Here is a 20,133-nt window from a genome sequence, read left to right as displayed (position 1 = left end):
TTCTCCTGCTGGGGATACACAAAACGTTCCAAAATACACTTACAAACATTATTTTTAGAGATAAATTGATGTAACTTGTGTTATTATTCAGAAGTATTTGATTTAGGTGTGTATTAAGAGCTGGTGTGTGTGTTAGTGTTCTATTCATCTTCCCGATTGACCGTGAGCCACACACACACACACACACACACTGTTAGAGTCAGAAAAACATCTCCTTTGTACAGACTGCATGCATTTTCTACAGCCATACATTCAGCTGAAGATAATTGTGACATTTTGTCTCACAATTCTGTCTACTTACTTATTTCTGTATTTATTTAGCAAGTTGTAGCTCAAGAAAAAGGTTCAGTTCCAAAGCTGTTGGGATCCTGAGACATAAACTCAGAATTACACGACAAAGTCAGAATTTTCAGATGTAAACTAACAACTTCTAAATAAAAAGTCTGAATTGTGAGAAGCAACTCAGAATTCCAAGATATAAACTTAGATGTCACAAATAAAAACCAAGAAAGAAATTCTCAATTCTGAGTTGAAGCACAGGATTCCAAGATAAGCCAGAATTACAAGATATAAACTTAGGATTTGAAGAAACAAAGTCAGAATTCAGTGATGTAAACTTCAATCAAGAATACAAACTAAGACTTCCAAGATATAAACTTAGACATCCTAAATAAAACTCATAATTGTAAGAAGTAAGCTCAAAAATTCAAGATATAAACTTAGACATCCTAAATAAAACTCATAATTGTAAGAAGTAAGCTCAAAAATTCAAGATATAAACTTAGAATTCTGAAAAATAAACTCAGAATTGCAAGATGGAAACTCATATGTAAAAGAAAAAGTCGGAATTACAATATATAAACTCAGATATCTGAAATAAAAACTCAGAATTGGAAGTTATAAACCCAGAATTAAAAAAAACTCAACTCAACTAAACTCTGAGATGCTAAGAACTCAGAATAAAAGTCAGAGTTTTAACATATAAACTCCGAATACTAGGATATAAACTCAGATATCCAAAATAAGTGTCACAATTACAAGATATAAACTTATAATTCTGAGAAAGTCAGAATTAAAATATATAAACTCAGATCTAAAAAACAAAAAGTCAGAATTACAAGATATAAACTCAGATATCTGAAATAAAAACTCAGACTTAAAAAACAAAACTAAATTCTGAGATGCAAAGAACTCACAATTCCAAGATATAAACTTATAATTCTGAGAAATAAAGTCAGAATTGCAAGATATAAAGTTATATAAAAATAAAAAGTCAGAATCACAATATATTAACTCAGAAATGTGAAATAAAAACTTAGAATTAAAAAACAAAACAAAATGAGGTGCAAAGAACTCAGAATAAAAGTCAGAATTTTAAGACTTAAACTCAGAATACTAGGACATAAACTCAGATTACCAAAATAAAAGTCACAATTCCAAGATATGAACTCAGAATTGCAAGATGGAAACTCAGATATGGAAATAAAAGTCAGAATTATAAGATATAAACTCAGATATCTGAAATAAAAACTCAACTAAATTCTGAGATGCTAAGAACTCAGAATAAAAGTCAGAATTTCTGATATAAACTCAGAATACTAGGATATAAACTCAGATATCCAAAATAAAAAGTCACAATTCCAAGATATAAACTTATAATTCTGAGAAATAAAGTCAGAATTGCAAGATATAAAGTTAGATATAAAAATAAAAAGTCAGAATTATAATATAGAACCACAGAAATGTGAAATAAAAACTTAGAATTAAAAAACAAAACAAAATGAGGTGCAAAGAACTCAGAATAAAAGTCAGAATTTTAAGTCTTAAACTCAGAATACTAGGACATAAACTCAGATTACCAAAATAAAAGTCACAATTCCAAGATATAAACTCAGAATTGCAAGATGGAAACTCAGATATGGAAATAAAAAGTCAGAATTATAATGTATAAACTCAGATATCTGAAATAAAAACTAAACTAAATTCTGAGATGCTAAGAACTCAGAATAAAAGTCAGAATTATAAGATATAAACTCAGATATCCAAAATAAAGTCACAATTCCAAGATATAAACTTATAATTCTGAGAAATAAAGTCAGAATTGTAAGATATAAACGCAGATATCTGAAATAAAAACTAAACTAAATTCTGAGATGCTAAGAACTCAGAATAAAAGTCAGAATTTCTGATATAAACTCAGAATACTAGGATATAAACTCAGATATCCAAAATAAAAAGTCACAATTCCAAGATATAAACTTATAATTCTGAGAAATAAAGTCAGAATTATAAGATATAAACTCAGATATCCAAAATAAAAGTCACAATTCCAAGATATAAACTAATAATTCTGAGAAATAAAGTCAGATTTTCTGATATAAACTCAGATATCTGAAATAAAAATTCAGAATTCAAAGACAGAAACTATAAGATATATAAAAACAAAACTCAATTCGGAGCTGCAACTCAGATTTCCAAGATAAAAGTCAGCAAATTCTAATATTTGACTTTATTTTATCATATTGTTTATTATCTATATTATGTTGTTTATATTATTTTATATTTATAATTTTATTTTAAAACAATATAGACAGATTAATTGTGCCCCTCCTAAAACCCCCGCTGCTTTCATGTCAAACTTCATTAAAAGTAAACGCAGCATAAATCTCCTCATCATCAGGTGTGTTTAAAAAGGCTTTTATTGTGCATGTATTGACACATGTAAAAAAACAACAACACAGGCTCGTTTGGAGGTATTACTAAAAAGCTTTATCCAAAAAACACAAAGCATATTTACACACATGATTGACACATAAAGCCAATATAAAGCGTAACACTAATGTGAAGTGTCCTGCAGATGGAGAAAGCAGAGAAACGGATGGGTTGTTATGAGGTTGTGAAGCCCAGGAGCTGCTCGATGGGCTTATATTTCCACTCGTCTGCTTCTAACTGCTCAACCAGTCCAGCCAGACGCTCCATCCTCGACACCTGCTGATCTGAGGTCAGAGAAACACACACACAGTTAAATCACAGTCCGTTCAAACATGCGAGCTGGATTAATGCGCAAACTGTAATATGGCATAACAAATGAGGGAATAATTCATAATAAATCTCTAATAAATTAGTTGTGCCTCAGAAGACCAAGACCAAACGTAATGAACGTGGTGAATGCGGTGGCTTTTGGAGGCACAGACAGATGCTCAAGACAGTTCTATAGAAGAATTCCCCTATAGTGTTTGGACTTTGGGGGAAACCGAAGCACCCGGAGGAAACCCACACCAACACGGGGAGAACATGCAAACTCTACACAGAAACATCAACTGACCCAGCCTGGACTTGAACCCGCGACCTTCTTGCTGTGAGGCGATCGTGCTACCCACTGCACGACCGTGCAGCACAGCTGATGTTTTTGTGCGGAGTGTACACATTCTCCACGTGCTCCAAAAACTTGCAGCTTAAGTTAACTGACTAATCCAAATCAGCACCATAGACATGTTTCTAGTCAGTAGTTATCTTTAAAGAGCAATCACTATCTGTTCATGAGCTACTACAGCAGGGGAGTTCTCCAGATCTACCTGAGCTCAAACTCTCCTCTTGCTCTCCAACGGAAGGGAGCCCCGGGCTCGAGGATCTTATGAGCTCAGGGCTCTCTCCCGGGACAGCATGCCAAACAAGCTTTATTATTGATCATCAGCGAAGTGTGAACTCTTGAAATAGGTTTGCGACTGGAAGTGCATCCGCTGGGTAAAACTGGTATAGTTGGTGGTTCATTCCGCTGTGGCGACCCCTGATGAATAAGGGATTAAGCCGAAGGAAAACTAATGAATGAGTGAATGAAGAGCTGATCATAATTTTAAAAATGTTTTTACCATGATGTTTTTAGTTTAACTCTTTTTATAGACAATTCTCAATCAGAGAGGTACAACAAGTGAGGGAAAGAAAAACCCCAACACATTATTTCACAATGTTGAGGAGAGAAATACTGAGTGGTAATTAAACACATTCCTTACTCTCTGAACAATATTGAGATGAAAATAAAGAAAGTAAACAAAAACAACAACAAAAAGGAACAAACAAACCAAACCATAAAAAACAAACAAAAAACATACATAATAATAATTAAAAATAATAATTAATAATAATTAAAAATAATAATAAACAATAATAATAATAATAATAATAATAAAATAATTAATAATAATAATAATAAATATAATAATAATAATGATAATTATAATAATAATAAATAATAATAATAATAAAATAATAAATAATAATAATAAATATAATAATAATAATGATAATTATAATAATAATAAATAATAATAATAATAAAATAATAAATAATAATAATAAATAATGATAATAATAAATAATAATAATAAATAATGATAATAATAAATAATAATAATAAATAATGATAATAATAATAAATAATGATAATAATAATAATAAATAATAATAATAATAAATGATAATAATAATGATAATAATAATAAATAATGATAATAATAATAATAAATAATAACAATAAATAATGATAATAAATAATAATAAATAATAATAATAAATAATGATAATAATAATAATAAATAATGATAATAATAATAATAATAAATAATGATAATAATAATAATAAATAATAATAATAATAAATAATGATAGTAATAAATAATAATAATAATAATGATAATAATAATAAATAATGATAATAATAATAATAAATAATAATAATAAATAATAATAAATAATGATAATAATAAATAATAAATAAATAATAATAATAAACAATAATAATATTAATAAATAATAATAAATAATTATAATAATAATAAATAATAATAATAATAATAAATAATAATAATAAATAATGATAATAACAATAATAAATAATAATAATAATAAATAATAATAATAATAATAATTAAAAATAATAATAAACAATAATAATAATAATAAAAATAAATAATAATAAATAATAATAATAATAAAATAATAATAATAAATAATGATAATAAATAATAATAATAATAATAAATAATGATAATAATAATAATAATAATAATAATAAATAATGATAATAATAATAATAAATAATGATAATAAATAATAATAAATAAATAATAATAATAATAATAATAAATAATAATAATATTAATAAATAATAATAATAATAATAATAATAAATATAATAATAAATAATGATAATAACAATAATAATTATAAATAATAACAATAATAAAAATTATAATAACAATAATAAATAATAATAAATAATAATAATAAATAAATAATAATAATAATAATAAATTAACAAATGACACCCAAATAGGCGTTAAATGTAAAATATTACACAATTTCTTTTCCTAATACACTCTTATATAAGTTTGTATCATTCAAAAGCAAGAGGGGAAAAAAGAAGAAGAAAAAAGACAGATACAGACAGGGTTAAATATGCAAAACAGGATATATAAAGCTATTTTTATTAAACACAACAGAAAAGGTTGCCAAGCTGTATAGAAATCCTCTGTTTTGCCATTAATTGTATATCTATGTTTTTCTAATTGAATGAACTGTAACAGGTCATACACCCAATGAAAACAGTTTGGCGGAGAAGGTTTTTTCCAGTTCAATAGGATAATTCATTTAAGGCAATTATTAAGCAAAAGGATAATACATTAGACTGCAAAGATTACAGCGATACATTTGTAGGATTGAGTCCAAACAGTGGCACTAAAGGACACAGATCAGATATTGATTTAAAGATTGATGTCCAAAAAGAGATTAACTCTGGACAAAGCCAAAAGGTATTGCCAGCATGTTTTTTAACAAATCATACACATATAAAATGGCATGAATATTTTAATGAAATCAGTGTAATCAAATCAGAAAGAGCCGATTAAATTGATCAAAAGAGACAGTAAAGTCAGTTCCAATGTTATGAGATGTTTTTAAGTGCATCAAAGCATGAAGCTTTTGCAGAGCAGAGCATATCGAACTGTTTTTAAGTCATCACAACTTTCATTCATTTTCTTTTAGCTTAGTCCCTTTATTCATCCGGGGTCGCCACAGCAGAATGAACCGCCAACTATTCCAGCATGTTTTACACAGCGGATGCCCTTCTAGCTGCAACCCATCTCTGGGAAACACCTATACACACACACACTCATACACTACGGCCAGTTTAGTTAATCAGTTCCCCTATAGCGCATGTGTTTGGACTGTGGGGGAAACCGGAGCACCTGGAGGAAACCCACACCAACACAGGGAGAACATGCAAACTCCACACAGACACGCCACCTGACTCAGCCGGGACTTGAACCAGTGGCCTTCTTGCTATGAGGCCACACCAAGCCTAAAAACTGAACTAAAAAAGTATGAATTCTGACTTTATCTCTTATAGTTGTTCGTTTATATCTAAATAGACATTTTGCAAAGCAGCTTTACAGTGAAAAACCAAACAAAAACATAACAGAATCAATGATGCAAACTTTGAATAAGAGAAGACAATGGTGTGTTTATTCAGATCAGCTCAAGTCAGTGTTGATTATTATAATAACAGTATTTTTATCAACAATGTAGAGTTCAGCGGTTATTAAACAGCTCAACAATAGTGTTATTATAGCCATTGCAAAATGCACTTATGAAACTAATTAGATTAGAAGTAATCCAAGCACTCGATTAAACAGATTTACCAGTGTTTTCCTGTGCATTTCTTATTACTTACCATGTTTAACCTGCTTCAGTGTGGAAGCAACCTGATAGCTGAACACAGACTCGCACAAAAACCGGTCCGATCCATCTGTGGAAGAACAGAAATATATTTGATTTAGCTTATTTAAAATAAAACTCTATTCAATTCAATTCATCTTCATTTCTGTAGCGCTTTTACGTGTAGATTGTGTCAAAGCAGATGAACATAGAAGTTCTAGTAGCTGAAAGTGTGTTAGTCCAGTTTCAGTTCAGTGTGGTTTAATTTTCACTGCTGAAAGTCCAAACACTGAAGAGCAAATCCAACCATGCGCAGCTCCACAAGTCCCAAACCAAGCAAGCCAGTGGCGACCCTACGCTCTAAAAATGTGAGATGGATTGTTGATGGTGACTGTATAGGTGTTAATGGCCATATTAGATAGCTACACATGAACAAAGGAAAATTAAGACCTGTTAAATAACATTTAGCACCTACAACACCACATTTCAGGAGATTTAAGACTTTAAGACCCCGCAGACACCCTGTATACATATAAACTTGAATTATAGATGATGCTGAAGACAGTAGGATAGTCATGATGTGCAGTGTGTGCTCCTCAAAAATGCTCTGCAGGTCAGTGAATCTGAGCTTTTGTTGGTGTCCTGATAAACTCCTGACTGACCCACAAACTCTGCTCAGGGATCTGAGGAACAAAAGCAGCACAAAAATCTCCCTCTGCTGTTTATGTAAGAGCCGGACGTGCCGATTCACACTTCGCTGATCAACAGCGCCGGCTCACTCAATGCAAAAACACTCACTCATTACTGATCATAGCATTACAACAGTAGTGCACTTATGTTTCTAATTACAGCGTGTGGAAAAATGTATTTAATTCTTCAATAATCCCTATAAATATAATAACAGTGTTTTTATCAACAATGTACAGTTATTAAATATCAATGCATGATTAAAAGACATTGAAATAGTTTAAATCAGAGTCAAATACGCAGTCTAAATTTAGTTAAAAACATTTCAAACGTTTAGCTAGGCATTGATTACTGATTGCAGTAATGATTGAAGTGGCTTTACTGTATATCCACAGAAAAGTTGTCCAGAAATCAGTGTTTTTGATTCTAATGAGGACAGCAGACGCCAATGATTTACTTTAATTATTCAGCCTGACATGTTTACTGCTTCAAAATATTAGAAATGTGTCTTAAAATTTAATATATCGTGTTCAATGGGGAGAAAAAGCTGTTGTTTTTTACTCAGACATTTACAAAGCTCATATTTTAGAGCGGTAATCACAATACTGTGATATTTCTATCCAAGATTATCACACCGTCAGGATCTTATTGAGTAGGGCAGCGTGATGGCGCAGTGGGTAGCACTGTTGCTTCACAGCAAGAAGGTCGCTGGTTCGAATCCCGGCTGGGTCAGTGTGGAGTTTGCATGTGTTGGCATGGGTTTCCTCCGGGTGCTCCGGTTACATTCCAAACACATGCTATAGGGGAATTGATATACTAAATTGGCCGTAGTGTGAATGAGTGTGTATGGATGTTTCCCAGTGATGGGTTGCAGCTGGATTAAGTGGGCTTAATTCAAATTAAAACCCCGTGCATTAGGTCTGCATGATATTGGAATAATCTGACATTGTGATATGTAGTTTTTCTGCGATATACATTGTATTATTAATATTAATTCACACGATGGCTTGAATAGATCTATTTGGGGAAGAATTATTCATTTATATTGATTTGGATGATTTTATAAGGGTGTGAATCATGTATAAAAAATAATAAACAAATCGCAAGTAAGAATAATTACAATAGAGCAAAGAGAAAAGTTAAGTAAACAGTGCTTTATGGTTTACCGGAGAGTCAAACAGTATTCAGGAACAGAAATGGGATAATGTAATGTATTTTTTATTTAATGCCATATCAGCGACCATGGCAGGAACATTTCAATAATAAATATACAATTAAAAAACAGCAAATAAATGAATACATAACTTAAATAAAATTTGTAGTGTTAATATTAAATGTTATAAATATTTAATGGTAAAATTCTGCAATCTTTTCTGGTGTCACTGTGCTAAAAATGTCTTTAAGAGAGTTTATTTCATTAAAAAAAAGTCTTCTGGAGTCATTAAAAGCTGGACAGTCCAGTAAATGTGTTTTACAGTAAGGGGGACAGATATGGGATGATAAAAATGTCAAAGAAACCGGTATGGTCTTCATTGTATTGATAATTCAGTAAAATTATTCTTCATTAAAGTTACAAATGTTGTACGTTATTGTGCCGAACGGTTTAAACTCTGTTGAAATGCCTTTAAAACACACACAGTTTCACTCTGTTATGGTTATATTTGCAGGGACTCCACAAAGCTCATGCATTCTCAGTTGTTGATCAACTATATTCCAAACTTAACACTGAAGATCCTGCGATGTGACTATTGTGGACACACACATTGCATATCAATGATGAAACCATATATTGTGCAGCCATACCATGCATATACTGTACACTATTACTCTGCGACTCTTTCAGCAGCACTGCAAATGGATTAATAATAATAATAATAATAATAATTAATTCATTCATTCATTCATTCATTCATTTTCTTTTCGGTTTAGTCCCTTTATTAATCAGGGGTCACCACAGTGGAATGAACCGCCAACTTATCCAGCATATGTTTTACGCAGCGGATGCCCTTCCAGCTGCAACCCATCTCTGGGAAACATCCATATACACTCATTCACACTCATACACTACGGCCAGTTTAGTTCATCAATTCCCCTATAGCGCATGTGTTTGGACTGTGGGGGAAACCGGAGCACCCGGAGGAAACCCACACCAACACGGGGAGAACATGCAAACTCCACACAGAAACACCACCTGACCCAGCCGGGACTCAAACTAGCGACCTTCTTGCTGTGAGGCGATCGTGCTACCCACTGCGCCACTATAATAATAATAATAATAAATGAGCGTCACACACCCTCCATCATCTCCCCAGCTCCTTTCGGGTAGGTGTAGAGCACTTTTCTGGGCGGGATGAGCTCGGAGGCGCTGAAGCCAGAGCCGGTCACTGAACTCCCACTGACTCCTCCAGCAGAGGATGAGGACGAGGAGGCGGCCATTGAGGATCTGTGATGCAACACATGCAGAGAGAGAGAGGATGGAGACATAAACACTGATGCGCTCACACACACACACACACACACGCAAACATTTTTATTAACTGTGGAAGTCAGAATTATTTACCCTCCTGTGAATTTTGTTTTCAATTATTTCCCAAATGTGAACAGATTCAGGAATTTCTCACAGTATTTCCTCTAATATTTGTTCTTCTGGAGAAAAGTCTGATTTGTTTTATTTCAGCTAGAATAAAAGCAGTTTTTAATAGTTTTAAAGTCATTTTAAGGTCAATATTATTAGCCCCCTTCAGCAATATTAGTGTTGGATTGTAATTACCCTAACTTTACCCTAATTACCCTAGTGAAGCCTTTAAATGTCACTTTAAGCTGAATACTAGTGTCTTGACAAATCATCACCCTAGAATTATAAGGTTCTATCTGACATTTTTGTCAAAATCGAGTTATTCATATATACTTTACAAATTACAGCTTATTTGCATAATGTGATGTTTTTTATAAGTTGTTTACATTTTAAGACTTTTCATTTAAAAAACAAAAAGGTTTTATCAACTCTAGCGCGGCTCTATAAGGTTATTTTTTTGAGCCAATCTGCATTTTAATGCACGCACGAGGACCAATCAGGATCAGCTTTCTTTATCATTTCACTGGACTGCTCTATTGACAGCGGGAAAGATCAGAAAGACAAAAATTCACACAAAATCAGAGTCGGCTAAATAAGGCCACACCACACACAAATTAAGATGTGTGTATATGTGATGATTTAGAAGCATTTTTTGACATTGAGATGAAATGTTAAATTTCACATTGTTGAAAAAGAAATGGATTTTAAAAAATGTAATATATAAAATGTGAAATATTTTTATTTGTGTATATGTAATCAGTGAAACATGTTTCAGTGTTTATTAAACTCATTTGCTCATTGACAGTTTTCTTTTAAAGTCTTTAAATTTAACATGAAAAGCAAATACTTAATTCATGGGACATATAATTCAATACATATAACTCATATAAAGCATAAAATTTAATAAACATTAACATATTAATTAGATAAAACTAACATCTGCACTGGACAAAATATTTAGCCCCCTAACCCTAACAGTCTTGTATGCTTAATTTGAACAAGAAATAAATATTCATCCTAAAACATTAGACAAATGTTATAGAAAGCCAAAAAAAAAAAAAAACAACAACTCTCAAGCATCATCATGTTGTTACAACACCAAATTCTATATTTTTTTTATTTTATTTCTAGAAAAGTAATGCTTCAATTAATGATTTGCTAGATAGAACCTTATAATTCCAAGTGGAAAATGACATTTCAGAATTAGGTTTATCTGCATTTATTGTGTTTTTTACTCCAATTTGCAAATGTAAGAGAACTTTGATAATGTACATTTAGAGTCTTTGTCATGATAAGGTATGAAAGAGAACTGTTACACACATAGTGTTTGCTATATGGAAAGCAAAATCTTTGAAGCTCAATATACGCAGAGAGAACCTTATAATTCCAAGGTGATGAAATATCTAGTCTAATATTATTTAGTCATCATGGTGAAGAGAAAAGAAATCAGTAATTAGAAATGAGTTATTAAAACCATTATGATTAGAAATCTCCATTAAACGGTACCTGGAAAATATATAAGAATTAACTGTACATGTAATTAATTCTGACATTAATTACAAAAGAGTATTGAGATAAATGTAGAACAGCAGTATCTGTCTTGAAACTTGCTATCATAACCAATAACAGAAAAATGCTAAATAAATGAAGATATTTCAAAGCGCTCACAATAATGAGATTGTTCATTCCAGTAATATATTATACACTGAATACCGCTACATGTCTACTTTACTCCTAAATAACACTACAGACTGCTGATGTGTGTGTTATTAATCCAAAACAACCAAAATCACGCATTTCTTAGTCAAATATACTGTCTTTACGTTTTAATTTAGTTGATTGAACTACTTACAACAAAACTAAACTACTGAAAAACATCTTTAGACTGAGAACATGTAAATATGACAGTTATTAGCGCGTTATTTATCCAATAAAGCTCGACCTTTTTAACTAAAACAGATCAATAACATGTTTTAACAGACTGAATTCCTGAAAGCAAAGCTCAGATCAGTCAACACAGAACAAATCATCAGCTACCCTCAATCCTACACATTTAGATGCGCATTAAAAACAGAATAAATCGCAGTTTGTTTACGGTGTGTTATATTTGTTGTTTACCCGTGTAGCTCAATCCGCTGCTGTTTTTACTTCAGTGTGTTTTGATGACGTCAGTTTGACGCAGCTCACCATCAGCGCCCCCTAAAGACACGGCAGAACGAAGAAATCTGATAGAGGCACAGTTTCTTTTTTATATGTCTTTAGAAATTCAACGTTTTATATGTCTTTAGAAATTCAATAATGTTACTTACTTCCAGAACACTTAGAAAAATGTAAAATACTAAGAAATTAGTAATTTTTTTAAGCAACAGTGATTAAATCTTGACGTAAGGCGGAAGTGAGCGCAGACGCAGCCTATTCCTGTCGCAGATTCATGCTAGCAAGCAAACAGCAGCAGCTCAAAGGTATAGTACATACATATATTCAGTATTTAGTAATTAAAAGTAATGCGTTTAATGTTATGCAGTGCTGTTCAATGTTTTTGAGTTATTTTATCTTCGTGAGCGCTTCATTGGCGCTGAATCAGCTCAGAAATCCTTACAGCTGAAGCGCATGCGCACAGAAACACGAGCAACTGATAAGCAGATTGTGTTAAACGTCTGTACTGAACATTTTCTGGACTTTTTCTGAACACACACACACTTTCCTTGACAGTTTATGTAGTTTATTTTGTAGGTGAAACTGTCTTTTAAATGTTCATTTGTTTAGTAGTTTGTCCTGCATCCTTATGTCAGGATTAATTGTGTTGTTTGTAATGGATTCATTAATTTTATTAGCTTAATGAGAAATATGTCATCATCTGATGATGCTTGCTTCTTCCTCCAGCAGTTTGCTCCTGATGGAGGTCTTACGGCCGCCTCTCATTAACATCAATGGGAGAATCTACAGGAAAAATCCAGTGCAGGAGGAAACTTATGAAGAAGAGGAGGAGGACTATTCATATTCAGAAGCGGGTATGTGTGGACTGAGTGTCTAGAAAGGTTCATTCTGCACCCCTGAACTCTACATATTGCAGTAGTGTTGATCAGTGCTGTGGCTTTGTTTACATCAGTAACCATGGAAACACTAGCATCACTAGCTGTGTTGGAAACGTTTAAAGTCTGCATGAACCGGAAGCTGTGGGTGATTTTTTCTTCTGTATTGCGATGCAGTTCCTAGAGAAACGGAATATTAAATGAGACAACAGTGGGTGTGGCTTGTTTGTTCAACTGCGTGCTGATTGGATGTAGTAAAGTAGGCGTTTCATTCAGGAGATGGGAAAAGGGTTTGGGGAGAGTAATTAGGTTCGACATGAAGCACGGCTGCAGCCGGTGAACGACGAGATTAGCTGAGCGCAGGTGGGGGCGGAGTTGAAAACGGAGCCGTCAAGCTGGACAGCCGGACACTTCGGGGCTCAAGCAGTCATGATGACCTATCACTCTACATCATCATTTATTTATTTATAACATAAGATTTACAATACAAATAAAACAGAACACAGTCTCTACAAACTATAGTTCATTTTTAAACAATAAGGGAATTATGAATTAAATGTTTAACAAACGCATGAGAGAAATAAGGGGAAACGAGAGGGTAATATAAACATAAAAATGAACAGCTCTATTAAATACAAAGCAAAAAGCACAAATTCTCAGAGTTTAAACATCACTCTAGGCCAGTGTTTCCCAACCCTGTTCCTGAAGGCACACCAACAGTACACATTTTCAACCTCTCCCTAATCAAACACACCTGAATCATCTTATCATAACATCAGAAGAGACTCCAACACCTAAAATGAATGGGTCAGATAACGGAGACATCCAAAATATGTACTGTTGGTGTGCCTCTAGGAACAGGGTTGGGAAACACTTGTCTAGGCTAATACTTGTTTAAATATGCTAAAAAGGGGTTACATTTATTTACATTTATAGATATAAAACTAAAATATATTAATGTAAAACACAAATTTAATTGTTTTGATTAAGTCTTAAACAATGATTAGGATTATTTTGGATAATTAAAGCATTAAAAAAACACTTTAATCCAAAAAGATTGAACAAAAGGACGTTCCTGAAATAAGTGAGCTACACTTTAAGTAGAAGTTTCCCAGAAAGAGAAGGTACATCAATGTCACTTTTAGACGGGATATAAATATATATATTATAATCATAATACTCATTTTATAATTATTTAAAGGGCCCATAGTTTACCTTTTTTTCTGATGTAATATTAATATTATGGTTCTTCTGAGTGTGCCAGTTTAGGTTCAGTTTAAAACACAATTCAGATTTGTTTATTATAATGTGTTAAAAAGTGTCATGTTGGGGGCGTGTCCACAGCTCGCTGATTTATGGGTGTGTTGCTTCACATGTAGATTAGTTTCGGCTTCCCGCCAACGTAACAAGGGGGCGGAGCCATGAGCTCACCCGCTCTGTGTTTGCAACAGAGACAGGCAGACTGAAAGGAGCAGGAGAGGATCAGCATTCAGTCGTACATATACGACTCTGACACAGACCAAGCAGAGAGTACAAAATCATTTGTGTCTTCGTACAGTTTTACAGCCAACTGTGTGCTAGTTTCAAGTGCCGAGCTTGTACACAGAAACTAATAACCACACACACTGAATTAACTTTGACTGAGGCACCGGATGCGCCGCTCAAAGCCGCGACACGGCACACCAGACACTCTCTGTGGCGCGGCAGAAACATGAAGTGTCCCGAATCGTCGCGCCACGCATTTTTGAATTCTAAACAGGTTTCTGCAGCGGTCCGCGGTTCCCAGCCGTCGACTTGAGTGTACCCTGATAGAAACCGATGTTTAGAATTCTAAAACGCATGCTAGTTAAGATCACAGGGAGCTTCTGTGATCGCGAGAAATGCAAACGGCTGAAGTATAAGGTAGACTCAATGAGAAGTACACATGTTTGCAAACCTACCTAAAGATACAACCAATAATTCTGATTAGAGCGATAATGTGGAGAATATTGATCTTGTGTTGAGCCCAATGAGCCTTGCATCTAAAAATAGAGCTAGTGTGTTCCTTTAGTGATATCGCTTCGACTCACGCTGAAAATGGCGGACGTGAATCAACAAACTGAGGATATGATGACGCGCCTGTCAATCAATATTGGTGGGCGGGGGGACCGCTCTCCTACGTAAAGTTGCGGTCAATTGGTCCACCGTTTTTATTTTGTTAAATTAAAAAAAAGCACTGGGTGTGTTTATATCACCCTAATATGACGGTCTACACAATATATATGCACATATGTCTGTCCAAACAGCCTGAAAAGTAGATTTTTTACCATAGGTAATCTTTAATACAATAGTTCTTTAACTTAATTTGTTAAGAAACCTTTAGTGTGGCAGGATCAATGATGATAATTATTTTATTTCAAGTCTGTAAGACTTATTTGAGTTAATATTTAGGTTATTCACTAAAATATATAATTTAAATCGTCCATGAAGCTGAATGCAGTAAATAGTCTGTAGAATAAAAGGTCAAAAACAAACCTGTGCAAACAATCTAGCCTTAATAAACAAATTATTTACAAAAAAAATGATCACTGCAGTAAAATATCTGTAGTTTTTTAATAATCTTGATGTGTACAAGATGGTATAAAAAGTTAATTGCTTGTTTTGACGTTTGTGAATCGTAATTTGTCCAATAATAATCCTGAAACACACGTGGTTGTTGTCATGTGGTGAATCAGTCGTCTGATCTCGGAGCTCTGTCGCGGTACTTTGATGCCACATGTGACAGTCACGTGGCGTCAATCCGGACAGTATTTCTTTTTTTTTTTTAACTTTATTTTTATACATTAAAACATTTTACAGAACAGAACATTCAGTGACAGCAGTGATTATTAACCAAAAAAAAAAAAAACATACAATATTTTCAGTTTCAAAGAAGCTAGAAATACTATGTCCTATTCAGATACAACGTAACAGGTGCCCATCTTTGTTTAAAAATATCCAGTTTTAGTTGAAGTTGAGCAGTCATATACTCCATTCTATATATACATTCAAGTTTTTCTATCCACTGTACTATTGTTGGAGGGTGTGCGGACAGTATTTCTAACCAGCATGCACCGCTTTAAGACAGATTTCGATCGATCTGTGCAACCCTGCATGAAGTCGAACGCACCTATTACAACCTAACACTCCTCCTGCTCATCATTTCTGTTTGTTGTCAAAACACTGACAGCTGGAGGGGTGTGGTTAAGTGTGTTAGCCACGCCCAATACCTCAGACAGACCTAATCTGAGAATTTAACTCAAAACAACAAGAAGTGCATTTGCAGATCTCAATTAAAGACTATTGTTTTGTTCTTAATGACATGCACAGATGAATTGTTCAGCATAAAACTAGCAATGCGAGCTAACAAATTCAATATGGTTAGTTTTGAGTTCATGTGGACTTTAAAATGGTGTCTTCTGGAGGAATTTTACAATATTTATTATTGACCAAAACTGAAAGGTCTAAAAAGGACTTTTTTTATTGGTGTTGTTGTTATTTGTATATATTTATTGTGCAATGAATTATCAAGAAACGTTTATGATTGTTAATTATATACTGAATAGGTAGTACAAGTTTTGCCAAGAATATAGCCAATGCTGCTGAAATGGCATTAAAACATAAGTAAATAAATTAATAAATAAATAAATAAATAAATATTGACTGTATAATGCCTTTAGTCTCATTTTGTGAAAAATTTGGTGCTGTACAAAGATTTATCACGAATTTATCACATTCAAAAAAAGAGTTTGCTTTGACATTGTGTGTGTGCTGTGTATATTTATTATGTTTATATAAACACACACATGTGCATGCATATATTTGAGAAATTGTACGTTTATGTTTAGATTTTAAAAAATATGTTTATGTGATACAAATTATATATACATTTAAAAATCTATTTAACTAACTGAGTGACACGATGGCTCTGCGGTTAGCCTTGTGCCTTTGGCCTCACAGCAAGAAGGTCACTGGTTCGAGTCCTGGCTGGGTCAGTTGTGGCGTTTGCATGTTCTACACGTGTTGGCGTGGGTTTCCTCCAGGTGCTCCGGTTTCCCCCACAGTCCAAACACATGCGCTATAGGGGAACTGATGAACCAAATTGGCCGCAGTGTATGAGTGTGTGTGTGTGTGAATGAGTGTGTATGGGTGTTTCCCAGTACTGGGTTGTGGTTGGAAGGGCATCCACTGCGTAAAACATATGCTGGATAAGTTGGCAGTTCATTCTGCTGTGGCGACCCCTGATTAATAAAGGGATTAAGCTGAAGGAAAATGATTGAATGTAACAAAATAGTTTTGTGTAGCTTTTATGTATGTGTGTATTACATATACATAATAAATATATATAATACACACACATATGTTCTGTAAAACACACTTTCATTTTGTATGTGATTAACTGAGATTAATCTTAGCCCAGCACTAATAAATATATCAATAGATGGTGAGAAAACTGTGAAGTGAATTGTTGCATCTGTATCTGTATGACGTGCTGTGTGTTGTGTTGATTTTCAGCAGTGGATCAGTGTCTGGATGAACCCTGCGATGCTCATAATATAGAGCAGACGGACAGAGGTTTCCGCTGCACTTTAGACGTGCCAAGTGTGCTTTACAAGTCAGTATATTATCAGCATCTGTCACACACTCATGCTAAAACATTTGCAGCAATGCATAAAAATATATGACACAATTATGACTTTAAACATTCAGTTATTCAGTCATATCTTATTTCTTAGCTTTGCAACTTCATATAAGACTATTTATTACAAGTTATTATTTATTACAAGAACACATTTCTAATCATAATAGTTTTAATAAGTCATTTCTAATTACTGATTTCTTTTATCTTGACAGCAAATATTATTAGACTAGATATTCTTCAAGACACTAGTATTCAGCTTAAAGTGACATTTAAAGGCTTAACTAGGGTAATTAGGGTAAAGTTAGGGTAATTAGGCAAGTCATTGTATAACAGGGGTTTGTACTAGAGACAATCCAAAACTAATATTGCTGAAGGGGGCTAATAATATTGAAATGGCTTTAAAATGGCCTTAAAATGGCTTTAAAACAATTAAAAACTGCTTTTATTCTAGCCGAAATAAAACAAATCAGACTTTCTCCAGAAGAAAACATATTATAGGAAATACTGTGAAAAATTCCTGAATCTGTTCAACATCATTTGCGAAATATTTGAACAAGAATAAAAAATATTTATATATATATATTGGTTTTTTTTTATCTCAAATGCATGTTTTGTTTTCCTGAATGTTTCCTGAATCTGTATTTTTATTAATGCCAAAAATCACATATTTGCATCTATAAAATGTATTTAGAAGTTAGAATTGCGATATACACAAGATAGATAAAGTAACAGTGACCTTATTTCTTTATTTATTTATTTTTTGTTTATTATCTCTCACACACACACACACACACCCACACCCACACAGAGGGAAATAGAAACATAAACACCTATCCACATACACAGAGAAAGAGAATTATATGCACTGTTGAAGTAATCTGATAAATTTTTATTCTTCACCACCGATATTAAATATTAGTTATGCTTAACAGACCTTTAGAAGGTGTATTTCTTTTAGTTTGGGTGGAATAAAAGCATTTTTAAAAACAATTTCAAAGGTATTATTATTATTATTATTATTATTATTATTATTGTTATTATTATTATTATAGGCAATATTGTCAGCCCTTATGAAATTGTTTTTGGTCTAAAGAACAAACCACTGTTATCTAATGACTTGCCTCGATAGCTCTTTAAATGTCACTTTAAGGTGAATACTAGTAACTTGCAAAATACTAAAATGTATATTTAGTTTAATATCAGAATTAATATTAATATCAGAACAATTGAAGGAATTTCAAAGCACTCACAATAATGAGATTGTTCATTCCAGTAATATATTATACACTGAATACTGCTACATGTCTACTTTATTCCTAAATATCACTACAGACTGCTGATGCATGTGTTATTAATCCAAAACAACCAACAATCACACATTTCTTAGTCAAATATACTGTTTATTTATTTATTTATTTATTTATTTATTTATTTATTTATTTATTTATTTATTTATTCATGTATTTATTTATTTATGTATTTATTTGTTTGTTTATGTATGTATTTATTTATTTATGTATTTATTTATTTATGAATGTATTTATTTATTTATTTATGTATTTATTTGTTTGTTTATTTATGTATTTCTTTATGTATGTATGTATTTATTTATTTATGAATGTATTTATTTATTTGTTTGTTTATTTGTGTATTTATTTATGTACTTATGTATGAATGTATGTATGTATTTATTTATTTATTTATTTGTGCATTTATTGTGTATTTATGTATTCCTTAATTTATTCATGTATGTATTTATTATTATTTTTTATTATTTAATTCATTTATTTATTTATGTTTGTATTTATTTATTAATTTATGAATTTATGTATTTAAAGAGCCCATATTATGGCTTTTTGAAAATGCCCTTCCATGTAGTGTGTCACACAGCTCTAAGTGAAGTGAAATATCCAGCTAAGGCTTAAATCTGTAAGTGTACAGTGTTTAAAACTATTGATTCATCTATAAAAGAGTCGACTCATAGTGCTTCAAACGAGTCGTCTTGATAACGAGTTATTAGGTGTTTCGCGATGACGCAGCTACGAAACACAAGTAGTTGCACGCGCAAGCCCGGGAGATTTGAAACCTGCGGCCCCGCCCACTAACAGAAAAAAGTCACACACACACACACACAGAGACACCGGTAGAATGAAGTCACGCTGTGCAGATGGAGATTATTGTCAGTTCACCCAAAGATGAAACCTTAGCATATAGCCTAGCCTTGAGCAGATCGAGAGCCTCTGGAAACTACCTGCTTACAAAGAAGACTTCATCAGTTTGTTAAAGGAAGGATCAGTAAAGACTGTCAGAACAAGGATCAGTGCATCATGAATCAGTTTCTTCCCCCATTTCACCAGTGTAAGTACGTGCGATTAAAATTGTTGCCTCGTTTACTCTAGCTTGCAAATTATGCATTTAGTTGTGTTTTGTTACTTGTAACCGTGTGTGCTGTATCAGGTTAACTCTTT

General features: G+C 32.5%; 2 protein-coding genes across 5 annotated transcripts in view; one reads left to right on the top strand and one right to left on the bottom strand.

The window, feature by feature from the left end:
• Nucleotides 1-2,681: 2,681 nt before the first annotated feature.
• Nucleotides 2,682-12,190, bottom strand: anapc16 (anaphase promoting complex subunit 16). 2 transcript variants are annotated; one of them, XM_056469423.1, is made up of 4 exons: nt 12,092-12,190; nt 9,693-9,841; nt 6,728-6,802; nt 2,682-2,996 (listed from the first exon to the last, which is right to left on the bottom strand). In XM_056469423.1, exons 2-4 carry the CDS (start codon nt 9,832-9,834, stop codon nt 2,887-2,889), a joined length of 327 nt encoding a protein of 108 aa, XP_056325398.1. In that variant the 5' UTR covers nt 9,835-9,841; nt 12,092-12,190; the 3' UTR covers nt 2,682-2,886. The 2 variants fall into 2 exon arrangements, with proteins under 2 accessions (XP_056325398.1, XP_056325399.1); XM_056469424.1 differs by lacking the exon at nt 12,092-12,190 and having other exon boundaries at nt 9,693-9,847.
• Nucleotides 12,179-20,133, top strand: part of ascc1 (activating signal cointegrator 1 complex subunit 1) — an 18,205-nt gene continuing 10,250 nt past the window's right edge. Inside the window, exons 1-3 of one of the 3 annotated variants that reach the window (XM_056469422.1) lie at nt 12,179-12,435; nt 12,857-12,984; nt 17,539-17,638. In XM_056469422.1, coding sequence (XP_056325397.1) covers nt 12,870-12,984; nt 17,539-17,638 — 215 coding nt within the window. In that variant the 5' untranslated portion in view covers nt 12,179-12,435; nt 12,857-12,869. The remainder of the gene's footprint in view (nt 12,436-12,856; nt 12,985-17,538; nt 17,639-20,133) is intronic. The other 2 variants (XM_056469421.1, XM_056469420.1) reach the window with 2 other exon arrangements.

The sequence above is a fragment of the Danio aesculapii genome, chromosome 12, assembly GCF_903798145.1.
Source record: "Danio aesculapii chromosome 12, fDanAes4.1, whole genome shotgun sequence".
Lineage (NCBI taxonomy): Eukaryota > Metazoa > Chordata > Actinopteri > Cypriniformes > Danionidae > Danio > Danio aesculapii.
This window is presented reverse-complemented; position numbering and strand designations above follow the sequence as displayed.

Excerpts from the sequence above, each read along its gene's own strand:
- anapc16 (XM_056469423.1), bottom strand. The coding sequence starts at position 9,834 with ATGGCCGCCTCCTCGTCCTCATCCTCTGCTGGAGGAGTCAGTGGGAGT. Across the intron at positions 6,803-9,692 it reads AGCTGGGGAGATGATGGAGG|ATGGATCGGACCGGTTTTTG; the intron begins GTGTGTGACGCT and ends GTTCTTCCACAG. Across the intron at positions 2,997-6,727 it reads ACTGAAGCAGGTTAAACATG|ATCAGCAGGTGTCGAGGATG; the intron begins GTAAGTAATAAG and ends CTCTGACCTCAG.